At 40.4% G+C, this 19,867-nt stretch overlaps 1 protein-coding gene across 1 annotated transcript; it reads right to left on the minus strand.

The window, feature by feature from the left end:
• Positions 1-1,831: 1,831 nt before the first annotated feature.
• Positions 1,832-17,149, minus strand: tmem38b (transmembrane protein 38B). Its single transcript, XM_061061264.1, has 6 exons — positions 16,648-17,149; positions 7,318-7,474; positions 6,089-6,273; positions 5,910-5,997; positions 4,321-4,438; positions 1,832-2,739 (listed from the first exon to the last, which is right to left on the minus strand). The coding sequence occupies exons 1-6, from the start codon at positions 16,769-16,771 to the stop codon at positions 2,434-2,436; spliced, it is 978 nt and encodes a 325-aa protein (XP_060917247.1). The 5' UTR covers positions 16,772-17,149; the 3' UTR covers positions 1,832-2,433.
• Between the last annotated feature and the right edge of the window lie 2,718 nt (positions 17,150-19,867).

The raw sequence follows: 19,867 nt of genomic DNA on the forward strand, positions 1-19,867 counted from the left end.
TTTCTTGCATAGCTTATATTGTATATTGTTCCTGGTTTTGTATCACATGACCTATCAGGTGACCTCAGGGGTTGTATATATGTGGAGGTGCATCTATTAACTTGTTCATGTCTGATGAATGGCGAGTGCCTGAAACGTTACATGTGGTGATAATTTCCATTCAATTTAATTGGAGCAACTTCTGGTGTGCGGACTTAGTCTTTCTCTGTCAAATAAAGAAAGAAAGAAACTCCTAAAAACAATTTGCAGTGGCTTCTGTTGACTGTTGTGTGCCTGTACAGTACGTGTGTGGCTGTCTCTACCTGTTTTCACACATGCACAAAACTCCTGAAAATTTCCAGAAATGTCTGCATGTGTGAATGTAGACGGACACATTTTCATCTCATTTTTCCTGGACTCCTTTCGACCTGCCTCCTAGTCAAATTTCAGAGTGAGGGTCACGGTGAGCTGATGTGTGAACGCAGCAGGTTAAAGTCAGGAAAATTCCCCGCGGTGCGCTGAAGGCGGTTGTCATTGTGGTGTAAGACTCTGTCGCTTTTGCCCCCCATCTTGGATTTCCGCCCGGTGCTCTCTGTTACGTCTTGTCCCTAAGATCCCCCCTCTGTCCGACAGGGAAAAGCTTCACACTGAGGGATTTCAGGGGGGAGGCTGTCCTGAAAATGTCAAGATATTTTCTGGACTGCATACAGTATGTGAAGACGGCTGCAGCTGTGGATTCATTAGGGGTTAATTTATCCTGTTGTGCCCCCTTTTCTACCGAGAAGTCACTTTGTTTTAAACGTCTTGTAAATGGAAATGTGTGCACACAAGATCCTTGCATTGTGTTTGTTTCTGTTGTGATAAAAATCTGATTTCTAAGCAATAGTTTGGCCCCATACTTTCTGTATCTGTGACCTATACAACTGTGGGGATTAAAGTCAAGTTTAAAGAAATGTCGGCATGCATTGAGTGAAGAATAGAGGATTAACTTGCTGCACCTGACAACTGGAAAACAGCTCGAAATCTGGAGGAAAAAAAAAAAAGAGCCGGAGGAGATGTGTAGCTGGGCAGGTGGGGCGCGCGGCGGGGTGAAAGGAGCACGGTTCTCGACAGTGGGGGAGCTGCTCAGTTCAGTGAGTAATTGTGGAGGGGGGGGGGGAGGGGGGGGGTCACACAGGTCCGGACCTCATTAAGAGAATTGTCTGGGAACTTTCAGCTGCCGTCATGTCACCTGCCTTCTTGTCATAGGAGGCAGTGCGAGGCAAACAGCGGCTTATTAATGTGTCTCTCAGCTTTCCAGGTCACGCAGTTCACCATTAGAGTCACAAAGATCAACAGGCGCAACACTGTTTTGCAGCAAACACACTGGAGAGGCTGACATGCATGCATCTGACAGCACAGGCGAATTAAAGGCAGGTACATCATCTCGGAGCAGCGATGCTTTTGATCGTCTTTTGAACGTCTTCTCTTTTCTCTTCCAACGCCAAAACCCATCTGTTCTTAATTTGTATTCACGGGGGGGCGTTCTCCTCTGTCGAAGGTTACATAGATGAGAATTGAGGGGGATTTGAGGGGATCTTTCTCCAGCGGCTTTTTTTTTTAAAGAGGGTGAGGTATCAATCAGGTGCTGATGTTACTCTGATGCAATGTTTCAGCCTATGGAGGAGGTTACTTCTGGACGCTGTGCTGCTTTTTTAAACTCACCGGCAGGAGACCTTCTTTTTCAGGGTTGTAAAACTCTCCAAACTAAACTAATGATCTGTAAGGTGCTTTAAAGTGAGCTATTATAGACTCCAATCGAGATTCACTGGCGGTGCGAGAGGCTAGAAATGAGAAATAAAACACATTATACAGTGCAGTTTTTTTTTTATTCTCATGCCTCCAAAAGTATTTCAAAGCATTCACCAAAAAAAAAAAGGTTGTCGTCCATTTTTAAATGTCATACATCCAAGAAAGAGTGCAATTATTTAGTATAAATAGAATAGAACATCTGTTTCATAGAATATAATCTTCTCTTTTACAAAATTATTTTTAACCATTTCAAAGTAGGAAATACAGCATTTAACACGAAGCAGATTACAGAGAGAACAACGGCAGACATTCATCGAGCAGCAGGTGCACAGCATTGTTCCCAAAACCCAGAGATAAAATGATCATTCTGCATTCATTATAAATATAGATTACAAATTAAGCTACACTTTATGTACTGCTAGTGTGCATTCAGCCAGAGGATAGTTTGATTCCACATCCGACAGCAGAATTTTCACAGCACTTTAAGGAAGGGGTGATTGTCCCGCGATAAGGTGCAGGGTTGGTTGGAGTCAGCTGTTATTGAAATTCTTCTTCAGCAGTCGGAAAAAAACAAGTTTGAAGTCCTGACATGACAAAACCTGAATCAGAAATGACTCCACTACCCGGCTTAGAGGTGAAAAGGCGCTACGGGGCAGAGGCTGACTAGTCGGTCTTCTTGCAGCTCGTCGTCTCTGTCTTCTCTGACTCGTCTTTGGCTTTGAGTGATTCACTTTGTCCTTTCGCAGGGGAGACCGGGGGGTGCTTCCCCGCCGCCCCGTTCTCACTGGAATCTTTGCTTTTGGCTGCGGTGGAGGTCGACGCGTTTGCGGCGCCGTTATCGATACAAGATTTATTTACCTCGTCGGTGAGGGCAGCGTAAGGGGAGCAGCCGGTGAAGAGGGTCTTGTAGACGGCTGACTCAATGACAGCGAATGGCGAGGTGGAGGAGCCCGTCAGCATCATCCTCGACTGAAAGAGAGAAAAGAATTGTGAGGAGTTATATATGTGAATAATTGAACGGAGTAAGTGTCTCACTTATCAGCCAGCTGTGCAGTCGCCCTGGACTCCATGAAGTTCAAAAGTCTTTAATCACAAAGTTTTTTTTAGCTCTTGTTACCAAAAACTGTAAATAAACATGGACGAAGCCTGAGTGACGTCACCCATTGGTTACTAAAGGGGGCTTTTGAAGCCCGTCAGTGGCGGTCGCCATGCTGGAAATGCTGTCTAAACCTAACTTTCGATCAATCAAGAAACAGGCGAACAGAGCTGAGGCACGCTACAAGCCTCCCGGCAAACAGCTTTAAAGTGATCAGCCATGCACATAATAATTTATAATTTATCCTTCATTAAATCGAAACGCATGAGTAATAAAAGAAATCACCCCGCAGTACAGTGTGTGGTCTGATTAGTTCAGGTCTTTATCTGCAACCAGGCTGTAAACATGTTAATGTGTGATTTTCTGGGCTTCTGCAGCCAGCCTCAAGTGGTCACTCAATGAACTGCAGGTTTTCTGCACTTCTGCATCGTCTTTAATATTTTTCAACACGGCAGGATGCCACGCATGTCAGCATCATTTTCAGACACAGCTCTTCAGACAAGAGACGGTTTAAAAACATGGGCAGACAAAGCCTCCTGTCTTAACTGCAAACTTCTCACATGGAAAGTTGCAGAACATTTGTAAACATAATGCTTTAAATTCAAGGTCCAAGGTCGTCTTTATTATCCCTTTGAGGGGCAATTTGTTCTGCAGTCAGCAGTGACACATAAATCCATCAGACCCACAATAAAAACGACATAAAAGACAGCAGAATAAATAAAAGAATACAATTCACACAAGCACACAATTAGTCAATTAAAAGCCGATGGCAGCAAGGACAATCATTTAAAGTCTCTTAGTCCTGCATGCAGTCAGGCTGAACCTGCAGCCGGACTGAAGCAACTTTAACTCTGAACAAAGGTTGTGATCAGCCAGGTAGTACTACAGATTAGTATTTTATTTCTTATTATAGAATTAAAGTTCAGCATCCTGATCATCAGGAGCAAAAAAAAAAAAACCAAACAGCAGCATCGAATGCAGCTCTTCCAATCTGATGAAATGTCTCTGCGTTAATTTGATGGATCAGAGTCAGAGCGGGCTAGCAGAATGAGAGTTGAAAGAAGACATGGTGGATTTATCTGTGTCTCAGTCAAGAGCACAAGTTTCCCACAGAAGAGAAGAGAGGAGAGGATGATGCAAGCAGATGAAAATGATGCAAACGCCTCAGCCCTACGGGTAATACCGAGCTAATGTGAGTCACATCAGCTAAAACTTCAAAAAAGCAGAGGGAGAAAGGTCATTTAGAAGACAGGACACCGCAGACTTGGAGGGGAGTAACGTCTCACAAACATTGTTATACCTGAGACAAATCCTCATTAATAATAAACAACAGATTCTTCACTTTTGGTATATTTCTGCAAACTTTAAGACCAAAGCTCATCTGTCTGTTTCTCATCTTTATCCTCAAGGTCACAGTGTCACACGGAAAAAAACAACACATACACCACACTGACCTTGTTGACGACGGTAAAGACGGTGTAGACGAGCATCAGGTGGTGCTTCTGGAGAGGCAGGTAGTGGGTGTGCTGCAGAGCGAACAGCACCGCCCCGATCAGGGTGATCTTAGTGGGGCTAAAGAGAGTCCAAAGAATAGAGCAGATATGATATAAAGAACACTAAAAAGTAAAGGTAACAAAAGGATAACTCCAACTTTATTATTCATTTGGAAATCAGGATGTTAAGTGTTAACAGCTGTAATTGAGTTTGGACAGTTCCCGTTCACTTGAGTAGACAGTAAGACTCTGTGTCCACCTAGCGTTTTTTCAGGGCAGATAAGTTCTGGCTGTGCGCTCTGTAGTGTTTTGATGAAGCACCTTTGCCCCCGAGTAGAATAGCGTCGCACGTCCGTCCAGTCTCTATGACAACCGTCTGTTGACAACGGCCGCTGTATGACCGACACTGCTCTGTTGAATTTAACTGTATGATTTGTAGCTGAGATCGTTTTGTACCCGATCAGACACGGAGCAAAGAGGAGGTTGGGTACAAAAAAACGAGCTGTAGGCGGCAAAACTACAGAGAATATTATACATCTGTGAAGGAGCGCCAATGACGACAACGGCGCCTTTCTGAAAGCTGCTGCAAACTCTCTCTAGGAATTGGAAACAATTGAAAAAAAGACGGAGATGCTCAGAAAAACACGCTAGGTGGACACGTGGCCGAAGATGTTTTTTTTATTTATTTATTTATTTATCAGGCAACTGGAGTTGTATTTATAGCGCTCTATGATCTGGCTTCTGATTTGGTGATCTGTGCCTCTGATGATGTTGTCACTGACATACAAATGTAAATGTCTGAATGTGTTTGTTTCCTTTTGTTTTGTTTATTTGATCAGGAGGCTGTGAAACTGAATCTCCCTTTTAGAGATCAATAAAGTTGTCTTAAATTGAAACTGAAAAAACAACATTTAAACATCTATAAAAACATTTTTTAAACATCTATATTAGTGGGAGCTATAATTTCTCTGCAGACTCATACTTGACATTTTTTGCTGGTATTGTTATGCAGAAGTGAACAAGTGACATGTGCATCTACAGAATCACTGTAGAGTTACCAGTTAGCTTAGCTTAAGTGTTGAAACTGGGGGAAAATAGCTATCACAGTTTTTTTTTTTTACGTTAACAAAATCTTTCTAACAGCAATCCTAAAGCTCACTAATCAGTCTGTTACTTATTGTTCGTCTTGGGCTGGGCAAGGACGCCCGGGGGTGCTACACTTTGGCAAGAAATAGTGCAGCACATAACCATCTGTTAACGCTGTAAGTGTGTTTCTCAAAATGTCAAACTATCCCTTTAACTGTCTTATTACCGACGGTGCATCACAGTAAACTCAGGGTCTTTTTCCATGACTCATATTGCACATATTTTGTATTGTATTTATTTATAGATTTTATATTTTACTGTTTATTTGATGTCATTAACTTACAGCAGGAATACTTCCGTGTATGTGTAACTACATTTTGCAACAAGCTTGACTCTGATTCTGAAGTCTGTGAGCACAAAGATAAAACAAAAACAACAGATGTCACACCCTTTAGAAAACTTACTAAGACATCTTGAGGAGCTCATTGGTCTCTGGTTTCCAAACACCTCGAACAAGCTGCTCAAAATTACTGATCAGACCTCCTCCAGCACCTAGACATTAGACATTTAAAACGTTATTGTTACTTTAACAAAATCTTTCTTCATCATAAAAGTCCTTCATCGTGCACCATCAGACACCGACCTTTAGCCCAGCCGATGGCGATCATGACCAGCAGACTGTCCTTGTATTTGCCGTGCGCCTGGGTGACCCCTCCCAGCACCTTCCACGTCCTGGTGACCTCCTTCATACCTGACAGCACCAGTCTGAGAGGCAGCAGGGCGGCACTGCAGTAAACTAGGTCCATGGGGCAGTAAAACACCAGGTACCTGCAGGGACACAAAATGTGTAAATAATGAGTCAAACCCTTCAGATGTGTGAAAACTGTTTTAGTGAAACACTCTCAGTCAATTACCTAACTTCACCAGCAGAGGGAACTGTAGGCTTTTTAAAAAAATAAATGGGTGTAGTAACATGAGCCACCAGTAGAGGGCGCCAAAGACTACACATTCAGAAGTGGAAACGTCACAATAACCTTCTGTTTCATTCAACATCGCCAACATTTCAAGCTCTCTTTGAAAAGAAATCGATTAGTTGCACTTTCAATTAAATGATTCAGCTCTATGGCTGCAGGAGTGATCTTCACGCAGGGCCTTTGCCAATGTTCTTTTAGGAACAGTCACTTGGAAAAGTTCTTCTGCCTCACTTCTCAGTCACTCTTCTCATTTGGGTTTTAAAAAAAATATCTTAAAAAAGTTTTTATTCTCTTCCTGCTTTTAGACTTTTAATGAATCCCTGAATCTGCTTGTTGTCTGTAAAAACTCAGATCTGTGTATTCGTCTCATTTGTAGTCAAAAATATAAATCTAGTTTCACTTTATATAAGTCTGATCACCTTGACAACTCCAGTTACACATCTTGTTTCAGGATATAAAGCAAAACAAAAAGGCCCTGGTGGCTTTTAATGAATGAATTCAGCAGGCAAATGTAGTCTTGAATGGCGATGTCCTAACTTATTCAGATAAGAAATCTCAAGACTCAAAAAGTAAAATTTGCATGCTGCACTGGCAGATATTTTTAGGTCAGGTGAATGTGGGTCATGATAACTTTCATGGGACTTTTTCTGACTAATACACTTGCCAAGGTTTCAGTGTTTGCAGTGTATTTTGTGACTTTGAAGATCCTTTCATTTCAGTGATAGAGGGGTTTCTTTAACAAGCCCCCAGGGGTTTCTTTGATCCCACCTGCACATTTTGTTTGTTTGCCAAATTTAAGCACAACTTAGGAACTAAAGGAGGACAGGATTTTTGTTTTTCCCTTTTCCTCAAAGTTGCAAAATGCTTTTCAACAACCCTTCAACATCATGTCGTTTACCAGATGATGGAGGCGAGCAGGACACTGGTGCTGTTGGACAAAGGCGCCACGGCCGGCTCGGCCAGCATGATGGCCGACAGCACGGCTCCACCGAAGCAGAAGAGCATGGAGCTGAACCAGCAGGCTAACGGGCTGACTCTGGAGAGCTGGAGGGCGCCTGCACAAGAACAAGAAGAGGTGTGTTTATGACCAGGATCACTTCAGATACACAAACTGAAGGTACTGAACCTAAAGGGTCTGAAAAGAACGACGGGAACTCCCTGCAACACAACAACAATAATAATCACTAAATGTAGGAATGAGAACTGTCATTATATGAAGCCCTCTCCAACAACAAAGACAGACTCTATAATAATAATCATTTAGTGACTTAAAGGTCTCAGTAATTTCACTTTATGACAGAGTTTACGACATTGGACGACATTCAGGTTTGATACTTTGGCCCCTTCCCTTCCTGCCCCAGCACAGTTTGAATATTAACCAGTTAGATTAACAAACACAGGGAACAAAGAGAGATTATTTCTCTGTGGGTTTACAGTTCAAGGTTCAGAGTAAAGACATTTACAAACACTAATGATCTCAGTTCAGCGGCGATAACCATCAGCTGCTCAATGCCCCCTCTGTGTGTCCCATTTGAAAAGAACAAGATATTCCCTTTTAAAGCCATTAACACGCTTCATTCAATTTAAATAGTGCATTAGAAAAAGCATGTGAGCTTCTTATGATACGTTTGTATAAGATTTTCTCTCTTTACATTTTCACACAGACAGGAAGTTAACGATCACTAAGGTTTTATTAACTGAGTTACAACACTGACAGTTTTCTCAGATAGTCCCATCCTATCTAAGATAGACTCGAGGGTTGTAACTACAGCAGAATTTTAATCCTTTGCACCATCAGTAAATACATTTGTGTCGTCCGGTACTTTCTTTGGACGCTGTCTGAGAGAAGGAGTCCACTGAATTATATTTTAAACGTCTAAGGTCGTTCTCTGAGAACGACCCCGAAGCGGCTAAAGCGCAATACTTTGATACCACACAAGTAAAAAAAAATATCAAACAATATCGACAACTGTTTCAACACCACGGCAACAAAACAGAAGTCCTTGGTAACTTATACTTCAGTATTGGGTCATTTGAAATTGGCTTTTTTTTTTTTTTTTATTTTACACAGATTTTTATTTTTTTCATTTGTTTATTCATTTTCATCTATTTTTTAATCATTCGAAATAAAGAATAAAAAATAAAAAATAATTTCTTGCTTTCAATTTACAAAAAACAGCGAGCAAACTCCAGCAAACTGTCTAAACTGCACAAATAAGTTTGAAACATTGCAAACATATTTGTTGTATTTAGACAGATTTCTCTCTCTCTCTTTCTCTCTCTCTCTTTTGCTGTGGCAGCTTTTTTTTTAAATTATGACTGAAGATCTGTAGCTTTCATACTTTTTCACATAGTTATTGATAACTAAAATAATAAAGACTAAAATGTTTTAAAAGACATGGTATTGAAAAGAAGTGAACATTTTAATATTCTCATTAAGAAAACCAGCAGGCAGTCAGCCAGGTCTGTGTCCCATGTTCATCCTCTTTGTTGAACTCATAACCAAACTTTAACAGACAATATTCCAACACTGGGAAAAATTGGGAAGGATTTCTTGTTTTTAATTTCCCAAAATTGCACAGACACTCCTGCATATTGGCAACTTTTGCATCTTTACGAGACGCCAAAAAGATGTCCGTATTTGATGACGTGAATTTGAATCAGCCAGCCTTGCTCTTTCTCTCTTTTGCTCGTAGCAGCTTTAGGTAAGAAACGCGTCTGAAGATCAGTTTTTTTTCTTTAAAGCTTCAGTACTTTTCAATACGATTGTTCATTAAAATAATGGAGATTGTATCATTTCTAAAATGTTGTTTAAAAAAGTATCACAGTATCTTTAATGTCACCAAGGTGCTCTAGAACAAACACATCACGAGCTCAGACAGGTAGCAGGTAGCAGCTCAGTTAACACTGGACCAAACTGGTAATCTGAGGATTACAGACAGATTAAATCCTCCTGGAGAGAGATCGGTAAACCAGGAGGATTTGTAGCTCTGCCTGCCTCCTCTGCAGACTCAGAGTGAACTCAGGATGTCACCACACCAGAACTTTAAACTGGGATATGGTACGAGAAAAAAAATTAGAATCTATATAAAGATACCTGTTTCCAAACCAGTGCAACAAAAATAGAAGTCTAATGCACCCAATGCTGGATCATTTCTTAAACGCCATTCCCAAAATTTTAAGGCAAACTCTTGTACACTGTCTTAACTGAAGAAATAAGTTGCCAAATAGTGATCTCTTAAGAGAAAAAGACTGACACTAGTTTTTGAACGTTTCTGTACTTTGAGGATTCTATCAAAAAAGTTCTAATGATGCACTTTGTAAGAATACGGGATGTTGAAAAGTATTGACGGCCCTCAACATAACACCCATTTAAAAACAACTAGAACTTATATGGGAAATCTTATAATTTCAAATACCATAAAAGGACTATATCATATCATAAAGTGATCAAAACTGCAGCAAATCTCACCACAAACCCATGTTAGATACTCCATCAGAGTTAAAGACCTGGATTAAATCCTACTTCAGTACACATGCAGAAGACCGTACAGAAACATTCACTCATTTCATTTAAAGAAAACAACGTTATTGAGCATTAAAGTGTTACTAAAGTGCAGAGCGGGGTGAATCTACTCAGGTAGTTTCCACCTCTGCTTCCGTCTTTCAGCTCCGGAGAATGTGCTCCTAATTTTGCAGACAGCCTAATCCGTCTAAACCCGTTAAATTGTTTGGACCATTCAGCTAAAATAAAGATCTCATACAGTTGTTTCCAAACTTTTGGGTGACCCGTTATGCTGAATCGACCTTTTTTTTTTACAGCTCTAATTAAAATCCGATTAGTGTTGTTACATTTCCTATAGTCTGGGGACTGTGTGGGTGTAAACAGAAAGTGCTATGTTAGCTTGGAGTCAGTAGATGTTTACTTTGTTACGCTGCACACTATAAAACCTGCCTTTGTTTACATTTTAGCACTGTTTAAAGTATGCATGATTAGGTGAAAGGAGTTCCTGTTTGCAGTGTATTCATGGAGGGAAACTTTCACTAGTTAATGAGATACTCTTCAAAACTCTTCCTGAGATACATAAAACATATTTATTTCTACAAGATTTTAGTAAATTCTTTTGTTTTTATTTTTTGTATCCAGAGACACTAATATATTTTAAAAGTGAAAAAAGAGCATCTTGTCCGTGTGTTACCCATTGGTTCCTGAAGAGGTGTAACAAAGCATTGAAAATGCTCTCTCCACCTAACTTTCAATCAATAGACAAATAGATGAAGCTGACTTTGAGCATAAGCCTCTTAAGGCCAACAGGAACAATACTTCAGCTAACTAAGCCACGCCCCAATTTGATCACATGCATAACTCTTTCCCTCAATATAATCGAAACACGAGCTTAGTAAAAATATGGAATAAATGAATGAATGAATATTTTATTTATGTGTCATTTACATGACCCATTGCACCTGGAATTATTCAGACACATTAGCTGAGAATCAATCAAATGTTCCAGCATGTCTTTAGCAATCAGTACACCATTAACATGAAACATCTCTTAAATAATAATACTCCAAGAGGTAAGATACAACCAATACCAACAAAGCCCCCCAACAAGTATCAAATAAATGAGTTGTAGTAGGCTTTATGTGTGTTTATTTCTGCTGTACAAATGGGCTTAATGGGACCTAATGGGGATTGTTTGGTGTTTGCAGCCATCCTAGTGGTCACTTGAGGAACTACACATTTTTTCCCCCTCCACACTGGCTTCATTTTTCAACAGCAGAGGTTGCTGCTTGGTTCAGATTTGACTCAGTGGGTGAAAAAAAGTACCTTCATAAACTCTTTGAGAGGCAGGTCACAGCCACTGCTGCCGCTCTGATTGTGTTTAAAAGCAGGACTAACAGGACTAACAGGACTCTTTTGTCCCCCTGGCCATACGTCTGCACAACACCTCACGGTTATGGCAGGGGGAACGCACACACACTTGGACTAAATCTTCCTTCTTCCATTTCCCATCTGCGCAGCTGTCCCAAGAGTCAGCCTCTAGTTGGACACTCTAATGATCACCTCAATTACTTAAATCACACCTTTAATTTAATGTTTGCACTGCCCAGCGTTTCAGAAAAGGACAACTGTCATTAAAAGTAACACATAGATTCCTTCAAGTGTTTGTGTCGTCGTGTCGGCTCCCCCCCCCCCCCCCCCCACCTCGGGGAAACACTGCTGCCTGTTATTTAATGTCTGTTTTTGGATAATTTTGCACACACATCTGCTTTTTAAACATTGCTGTACATATATAAACAACACGACTTCAGAAGGTCAACACTTTTTTATATTCAGGTCTAATTACAGATTTGTTTCCTCAACTGTTTAAAGGTTCTTGTTTAAATCTCACATATTTTTTTATCCCTGCACGGGTTATGTACATTTCTTGTATAAGTCTATTTTTAATTGCACAGTTTAAGTTTGATTCATCTAGGGGGATTCTTTAAATCTTTTTTTCAGGTTAATATATATGTATGGGGGGGGGGGGGGGTCGGTTTTGTGGTTTAATTTGTCACAAATGTTTCATGTCATGTCTTTGTAACCTGCTACTGGATGCTTTGAATTTCCCTCAGGATCAATAAAGTATCCATCTATCTATCTATCTAACAACTAATAACCCCCTGTTGTTTTTAGGAGACCAGTATGCACCCGTTCCTTTCACCTAACATAGAAACTTTACAACGCCTCTCTCAGCTTTCTCATGCTCCCGGGATCACCCCTCAGAGTCTGCTGTCAACAGAAAAAAACAGCACTGCAGTGTCAAAAGCATGTTTTTTTTTTTAATTTTGTGACAACAGAGACAACACAACCTCTCTGTTTCTCCCTGCGTGCAACTCAAATGTGATCGTACAAACATCGGTGGTTCAAAACGAGTTCCCACATGCAGTAAAAAGAGGAAGTTGGCACCAAAATGTCATACACAGTCGGAAAATGCGGTTGTAAAATATACAAACAGTCTAGCGCCCTGAACGTCACGTACGTCCTCTCCTACAGGGAGGGAGCATCAGTCTAACACGAGTCCTCCTGACAACACTGCACAGTCCTTGTTCTCTTGGTCTTACAGCCCTTTTAGCAAACAGCTCACAAGAGCCACACATATTGCTTACATCGTAAACAGTGTTGCTTTGTCAGCACTTTGTGTGTACAAGGAGAACAACAGACCTCTGCAGTCTGTGTCTGAGCTATAGTAACTACTTTATACACTTTTAAAAAGTATTATTTACAATCATTTTTCAATGTAACTAATATTTGAAGTTGTATTTTTAGGGCTATTTTTGCCTTTATTGGACAGGACAGCTGAAGGACAGGAGGAGGGAGTGGGGGAAGACATGAAGCAGAGGGCGCAGGTCGGGGCTCGAACCCAGAGGCCGCCCCGCTGACTCAGACAACTTTATTTTATCCCAGAGCGTTCAGTTTTTTGCGGTCTAACCAAGCCTACATACATTCACAAACACACAGACTGTAGCCTCCGTATTGGGCACGCGTCACAACCGCTCGTCCATCCAGCACCCAAATTTGACAAACAATTAATCCAAAATGCATTCTAGCACTTCTTTCATGCTCTAACACGGGGGTAGAAACACCTGTACTCTACCATCTATGCCTTCCACCTCCGGGTTTGCATTCAAAAGAGACATTTACAAGTCAAATGTTAGGACGACGGGCAACGTGCACAACAGCTCCAACATGTCAGAGGGAATCTAACTTCCTCTGGGTCTTTATTTGTGTCCTCAACTGTCTCTGAGTTGATTTACAAATGACACACTTTACTGTGGACACTTTGAAAGCTTCTTACATGCATGTAAATCAACACAAAGTAAGGGGGAACCGGAGGGTCGCCGGAAATGCAAGCCAGGAAATTGGTCTAGTAGCTGGAGAGGTGCCAGTTCACTTCCTGAGCACTGCCCTTGAGCAAGGCACCAACCCCCCAACCAGCTCAGGAGCACTCTGCTGTGGGAAACCCTCTTCATTATCTCTCATAATCTCTTCATTAGTGCATGTCCACAGCATCCTGCTTGTGCATGTGTGTGTGTGTGCAGCATGTTCAAAAACAAAATGTTAAATTCAATTTCCACTTGTGAGATTATTAAAGTATCTTTTTCTTCTTTCTTCTTCTACTTAATTTTTCACTCCAACCTCTTTCTTTTCTTTCCCGATGTAATTTCACTTTCAAGGCCCCTTCCTCCCCCTCCCTCTCTCTCGTCCCGTCTGTGGACACCCTCCTTGCAGGCGGCATCAGATAAGAAAAAAGTGGCTTATCTCCGGTTATTTTTGGACTTGACCACTGAACAACACCCAACCACTGGTTCCTCCTCTGTGCCTCGCTCTCCTCCAGAGTCCTATTCAATCCACTCACAGTAATGTTTATAAATCTGCTCAAAATAACTCCGCATTAATCTGCAGTGACGGTGCAACAAACATGTCAAAGACAAATGGAGAGAGCTGCTGGAGAATGCTTCAGGCACAAAGCTTAAAAGCTCATTAATGAAGTTAGTCTCTTCCTGCTTGTAACTTTGAGGTTTACCAAAACGAAAGCACTAATAATCCAAGAGTGAAAGCGTTGAGCCGCTCCAGCAGTGGACTTTGAGACTGGATACAGTTTAGAGCAGGAAGGGAAGATTTAGCACAGGAAAGAGAAAAGAGAAAGGGAGGGTTGAGAGGTTGACGGCATTCCTTTCCTTTTTGGGGGAGACGACGAGCTGAAGCGTATTTCCTGACTCGTTTTATTTCTTTTTAACCTTTTAATTCCACATTTTATTTGGTTTCTTTTTAAATGATCCTGAAGTCTAAGCCTGTGTTTTCTTCTCCATAGCTCCTTTTTAAGCGAGTAAACCTTTTTAAAAACCTTCAGTAAACACTGAAACACGTCTAAGTTTCCCTCTACATTAGATCACGTGACTCATTTCCTCATAAACACACACACACACACACACACACACACACACAGGGAGGAGAACACGAGGGCTCCACGCTGTGTTTACCGACTCCTGGCACGTCGTTTTGTCCGTATTTTTACTCTACTGTGCGTATCGGCTACAGATAGATGGGAGCAGAGGACGAGGGGTTAAAAAGGTCACGGGAGCTCAGATGCTTGGCGAGGCAAGTTCCAAAATAGACTGTCGGCGGCGGGACTACAATGGACTGTGTGTGTGTTCTTGTGCGTGAGTGTGTATGCAGTTAAAGTCCACCTGTCTCTGGAGCCACTATCCCTCGTGATGTAACAGCGCTGGCTCGGTGCCGGCCTTTGGTGTGAGCTGATACAATCGAGTGTGATCCAGAGAGAAGAGTTTGTCCTTTTTGAAGTGAGGCTGTGTGTGTTTGTGAGTAAATCAGAAGAGGTAAACGTGGTGATAATGGCTGAATGTCTGCAGATTTATTATTTTTAATGAGATTTGCAGATGATCCGTTTCCACCAAATAAAAGCCTTCATGTCGCCAAATGTCAGCTGCATCATTACCATATAAGGTTGTCCAGATTTACGATACTACGTGTTTTAAAAAAGCACTTAAGCTTTTAAATAACTTCAGATCTTCAGTCATAACTTTAAGCAAAAGCTGTCATGCACCAACTTATTGATGCAATTTAGACAGTGTGCCTGCAACTTTTGGGGATTCAAAACAAGAAATTGACAAATGTTGGGCGTCTTGGACTTTCATCGTTGTTGCCATGGTATCAAAAGAGGTACCACTATTGTTTGATTTTTGACCTGAACTTTATCAAAGTTACAAAATCAGGTTTCATGAAAATCCTGTTACAGTAAAAACACAGAGATTAGTAAAGTTATATTTCTATAATTTGAGCTATTGGGCCATTTTCAGAAGACAATGGTAAACATGCAGTTCTTTAGGTGCAATAGAAATACTATACAGGGTACTTTTCAACTTTTAAATGAGCAAAAATATGCATTAAAGAAATAAAAAGTAGTGATTTATATGCAGCTACATTCAAATGTGGAATGTTTCTGAAGTATTTTGACTAAATAATTTGTTTGGAGCTTTAGTCTGAAGAGCCCAGCCCATTAATCTACCAGCCGATAATATCGGCCGATGTTAGCGTATTCAGTGACTATCGGTATCGGCCAATTTTATCGCAGGAATGCACCGATAGTACTAAATTTATTTTATTTTTATACTCAAAATCTATCCACAAGTATTTTATAACTACATTTGAGGGATCAACGCAATAAATATAGAAATATTTCTACATATCTATATCTCTACAGATCGAAAATAGATCTAAGAAAGATATCGGCCGATACATCGGTATCAGATTTTTTCTCTCCCGAACATCAATATTGGTATCGGCCCAGGAGATAATATATCGGTCGAGCCCTACTCTTTAAAAAGATAACATAATCATGATGAAATTATTATGATGGTGTGATTTCACAGGCATTGAATGAAAGAGAATTTCTTAGCCATCTCAAAATATCCAGCAGAAAGATGAGGTTCAGACACCCTGAGAGCAACGAGGCTACATTTACTAAACTTATCAAACAGCGTTCAACAGATTGATTTGAGTCATTTATCTCCATAAGTATGTCAGGAATCTTTAGTGTACTGTTATCTGTGATGGCTTATTTGTGTTTATAAATCATTTTCATGCCATGAAACCATGAACTATTTGTGCATATATCTGAATAAATGTAATTAAAATGATCAGTTTAGGTTGAAAATGTTTCAGTATAGTGTCTTTAACATGATTCATTTTGTACATGTGCAGCAGTTTATTACAGTGTTTTGCATTAATCAAAGAACTCTTCCTGTTATCAGCCTCCTTTAATTATTATTAGGGGTGGGGGACTAATGGACAAATTTGATAATAAATGAATATATGATGAATAAAATAGAAGTAATTTAAGTAAATTATAACTGGAGTCATGTAGCTTTTCTGGTAAATGTTATCATAAGTAAATATTAACCCTACAGCAAAGAAAAGGAGGGTTAAACAACATGAGCACAGATTAATTAGAGCATGTTTACACTCTTTGAACGTGTTGTTCTTTATACCTGGATATCTACAGGATTGTTCACCTGTCACCAAGTATGAACTTTTGAATAAAAAGCTCAGCAGCTCTTTTTTTTTTTTTTATTGCAAACAAAACGTGGAGTTAAAACTGAAAATGTCTGCCTCGGGAAAACAGGTTAGCACTTGAACTTTACGCCAGCTTGTACTTCTTACCTGGCTGCTCCCTCAGAGCCATGACTGACACGATGTAGTGCGCCATGTCAAAGTATGGAAACATGGACAAGTTTGCCAGTCCGTGGGACATTTCGTCCAAATGCAACGCCTCGAATAAATCCATAGTGATGTTTCTGAAATGCTCCAACAATTGTAAACAACTTTTATCCAAACGAGGAGGTTAAGTGGAGGGAGAAAAAAAGGCACCGGTCCAACTCAGAGCATCAGAGGCAGAAGCGGCTCGGTCTGTCAAGTCTGAACCCAGCCGGTGGCCCAAACAGCTGTGTGTGTGTGTGTGTGTGTGTGTGTGTGTGTGTCCGGATGTTCTGCTGCTGCCAAGTTGCCTCCCAGCTGGTTTAGTTGCCGTCAGGGGTCGCTCCTCGTCGCCGGGCAACGGATTTGTATCGCCAGCGGGACGGTCATTATCGATGTTACCCCCCCGCTCCACGACGCTGTCATCAGCGCATAGGCGGAATTCCTGCTCCGTGTTCCGCCATGCTAGTGATGTGGCGGGCGGAGCGAGAGCGGCTTTCTGATTGGAGGAGCGGGAGCACGGCGAGCCAATCAGCAGTCGCGGTGTAGCTCAGCGAGGTGATGATACAGGATTACGAAGAACTAACAAGACCCCAAAAAGACAACAAACCCACCCATTATCGATGTTTTAAATAAATATATCAAGATACAAATGATAAATTAATTTGAACAGTTTTAGGCTTCATCTGCAAATAAATTCAGCTTAAAATGTTAGGGTCAAAAGTCTTTATAGCTTTTGCTTTTGCTAAAATGTCTGAATAGAAGTCATTTTTATTCCAATAGGCTAGTTAATTTAGTGATAACATAATGAAATATATATATATATTTGTTGGTCATAGAGTTATGTCACTATAAAGCGCTAAGAGCAATCTGAATTTATCCTTGGGGTGACTATTATAATATATTATAATATAATATATAATATATAAATACACACACATGCACAAACAGGATCCTATGGACATGCATTAATGGAGAAGTCTCAGAGTGAGGGGGGCTGCCCACAGCGAGCGCTCCAGAACAGTTTTGGGGTTCGGTGCCTTGCTCAAGGGCACCTCGGCAGTGCTCAGGAAGTGGACTGGCACCTCTCCAGCTACCAGGACTTGGTCCGTGCCGGGACATGAACCGGCAACCCAAGTCCCTACAGACTGAACTACTGCCTCTATATTAGGCTATAGACAATCTAAGTTTGCTTTATTGTAGCCTATATAGGCTTTACCCAAAAATATATGTTTGCTCTGAAGTAGGTTTAATGTTAAAGGAAAGCGTAGGTAAGTGGAAAAGTATAGGTAGGTTCAAGTTCAGGTTACTTTATTTGTACCCGTAGGTGAATTTGTTTGCAGGGAGAGTCACTTGATACAACACAGACGATATATAAAACATACAAAGTGCAAAAACACGGTACATGGGTAAAAGTGGAGGTGCATAGAGTGCGCAGGTTCCAAACGTACAATTAATAAAACAAGTTGATTTTGTAAAACTTACAGAGCCGAGAACACCAAAATAAATAATAAATGAACCACTATGTTCAAGATTCAAGATTTTTATTTGTCACATGCTCATACAGATGTGCAGTGAAATGTAAAGACTGTTCCACAAGGCCATGCAATAAACACTCAAATTATTAATACACATATATACAGTAAAATAGAATATAATGTACATTTTAAAAAAAGGAATTATTTGAATATATAAAATATAGAATAATGTAAACAGTGTAAAGTGTCCAGGGTGTCAAAGTGCAATGTGCAGATTGGAATGTGGTGTGTGTGCATCATGTAGTCACAGTTCTGCTCACCTGTTATTCTCTCTCACATTGGATCATATTCTTACTTTGTTTGAGAAACATAAGGAAGCGTTGACACAACAACATCTATCTGTTGTCACAGTGTGAGGCCCAGCCCAGCTGTTCACATCCATTAATGCGTTTACAGTAACATGTGAGAGCACACTGAGCAGGCACAGCAGGGTGTGGCCGGTTGAACTCTTGTCTGATTATAGTTTATGATGCAGATTCACGGCTGCATCAATGGTTTCACTGTGATTTTAGAAACCATGGTCAAATCAAGAATTTAAACAGAATGAATGAATGGATGGATAGAAGTTGAAATACTGTATCAAATGAAATGTGATCATTTGATTTGCCTTAGGTTGCTCTCATGAGGAACAGAGAGCTCTATCTTTAACCGATAACTTACAGAGAGGCAAGTTTTCTGAATGAAAAAAAACCAACCTGTTGGCTCACAACGTGTGGTGAAATCTGGATGTGTAAACTTCCTCACTTTCATGACATGACTTTGTTGGCCAAGGACTCACTGCTCACTGTTTGCTGGGCTGATGCTCCTGTGTTAGAAAATAAACTGTGTGAAATATAAAGTTGTGTCTCAGGTTGACACAACAGCTGGGTGGTTGGATATCATGACACCTGGTGGTTGCTCCTCCAGAATGTGTCCTGTTTTATAAATGAATGTGGCCTGCGTGTTAGTTGTCTGTTGAGGTGAGCTTCAGGTATAGCTCACTCGATGTTTTTTTATGTGGCCTTGTGTAATTTGTAATTTGTACATGTTTTATATAGCGTTGCCTTGTTGCCTTGTTGTGTGCACGTTACAGTTACTTTAGTAGGTTTTTGGATACGTGCTTTTACTAATGTTTTTGTAGCTTTTAGCAATGTTTGAATTTGTTTTGTTTTTTTAGGGAGCCTTTTATAAAATCTGGCCAGGGACAACAGATGAGCCTTTTGGCTAACTCTGGCATATTTACTGAAATGTTTATTAATATGCAATGTCCCTGTAAAATAAAAATAAATAAATAAATAAAAAATAAATAAGTTTTTTCTTCCTCTCTCACTTTCAAACTTTTTACTTGTTAACAACATAAATCAGAGGTTATAATAATTATTATGTGTAAGTTAGTTTTTAAATGATTTTTACACAACAGTACCTCTGTCTTGTTTTCTGGAACGAGCCTTTTCACCGCCACGTTGCTTGACTGACTCAACAGGAAGCAGTTTCAGTTTAAACTTGAATCGTGGTTTACGTTGTAACAAAATGTGAATTAACCTTCAAATGTTAAAAACACAACCCCCTAATAATAAAGAACATGTTACATAAACCTCCATCTAAGCACTATGGCGAGCAGCTGAAGCCAAAATGTGTTTTTCTACTTTACATGAAATTGAAACTTTACT

The sequence above is a fragment of the Labrus mixtus genome, chromosome 17 (assembly GCF_963584025.1).
Source record: "Labrus mixtus chromosome 17, fLabMix1.1, whole genome shotgun sequence".
NCBI classification, from domain to species: Eukaryota; Metazoa; Chordata; class Actinopteri; order Labriformes; family Labridae; genus Labrus; species Labrus mixtus.

Bases quoted from the DNA above. Each gene is read 5' to 3' on its own strand.
- tmem38b (XM_061061264.1), bottom strand. From the start codon at position 16,771: ATGGATTTATTCGAGGCGTTGCATTTGGACGAAATGTCCCACGGACTG. The intron at 7,475-16,647 runs GTAAGAAGTACA...GTTCTTGTGCAG, and splicing joins GGCTCTGAGGGAGCAGCCAG to GCGCCCTCCAGCTCTCCAGA. The intron at 2,740-4,320 runs GTCAGTGTGGTG...TCTCTCTTTCAG, and splicing joins TCTTTACCGTCGTCAACAAG to TCGAGGATGATGCTGACGGG.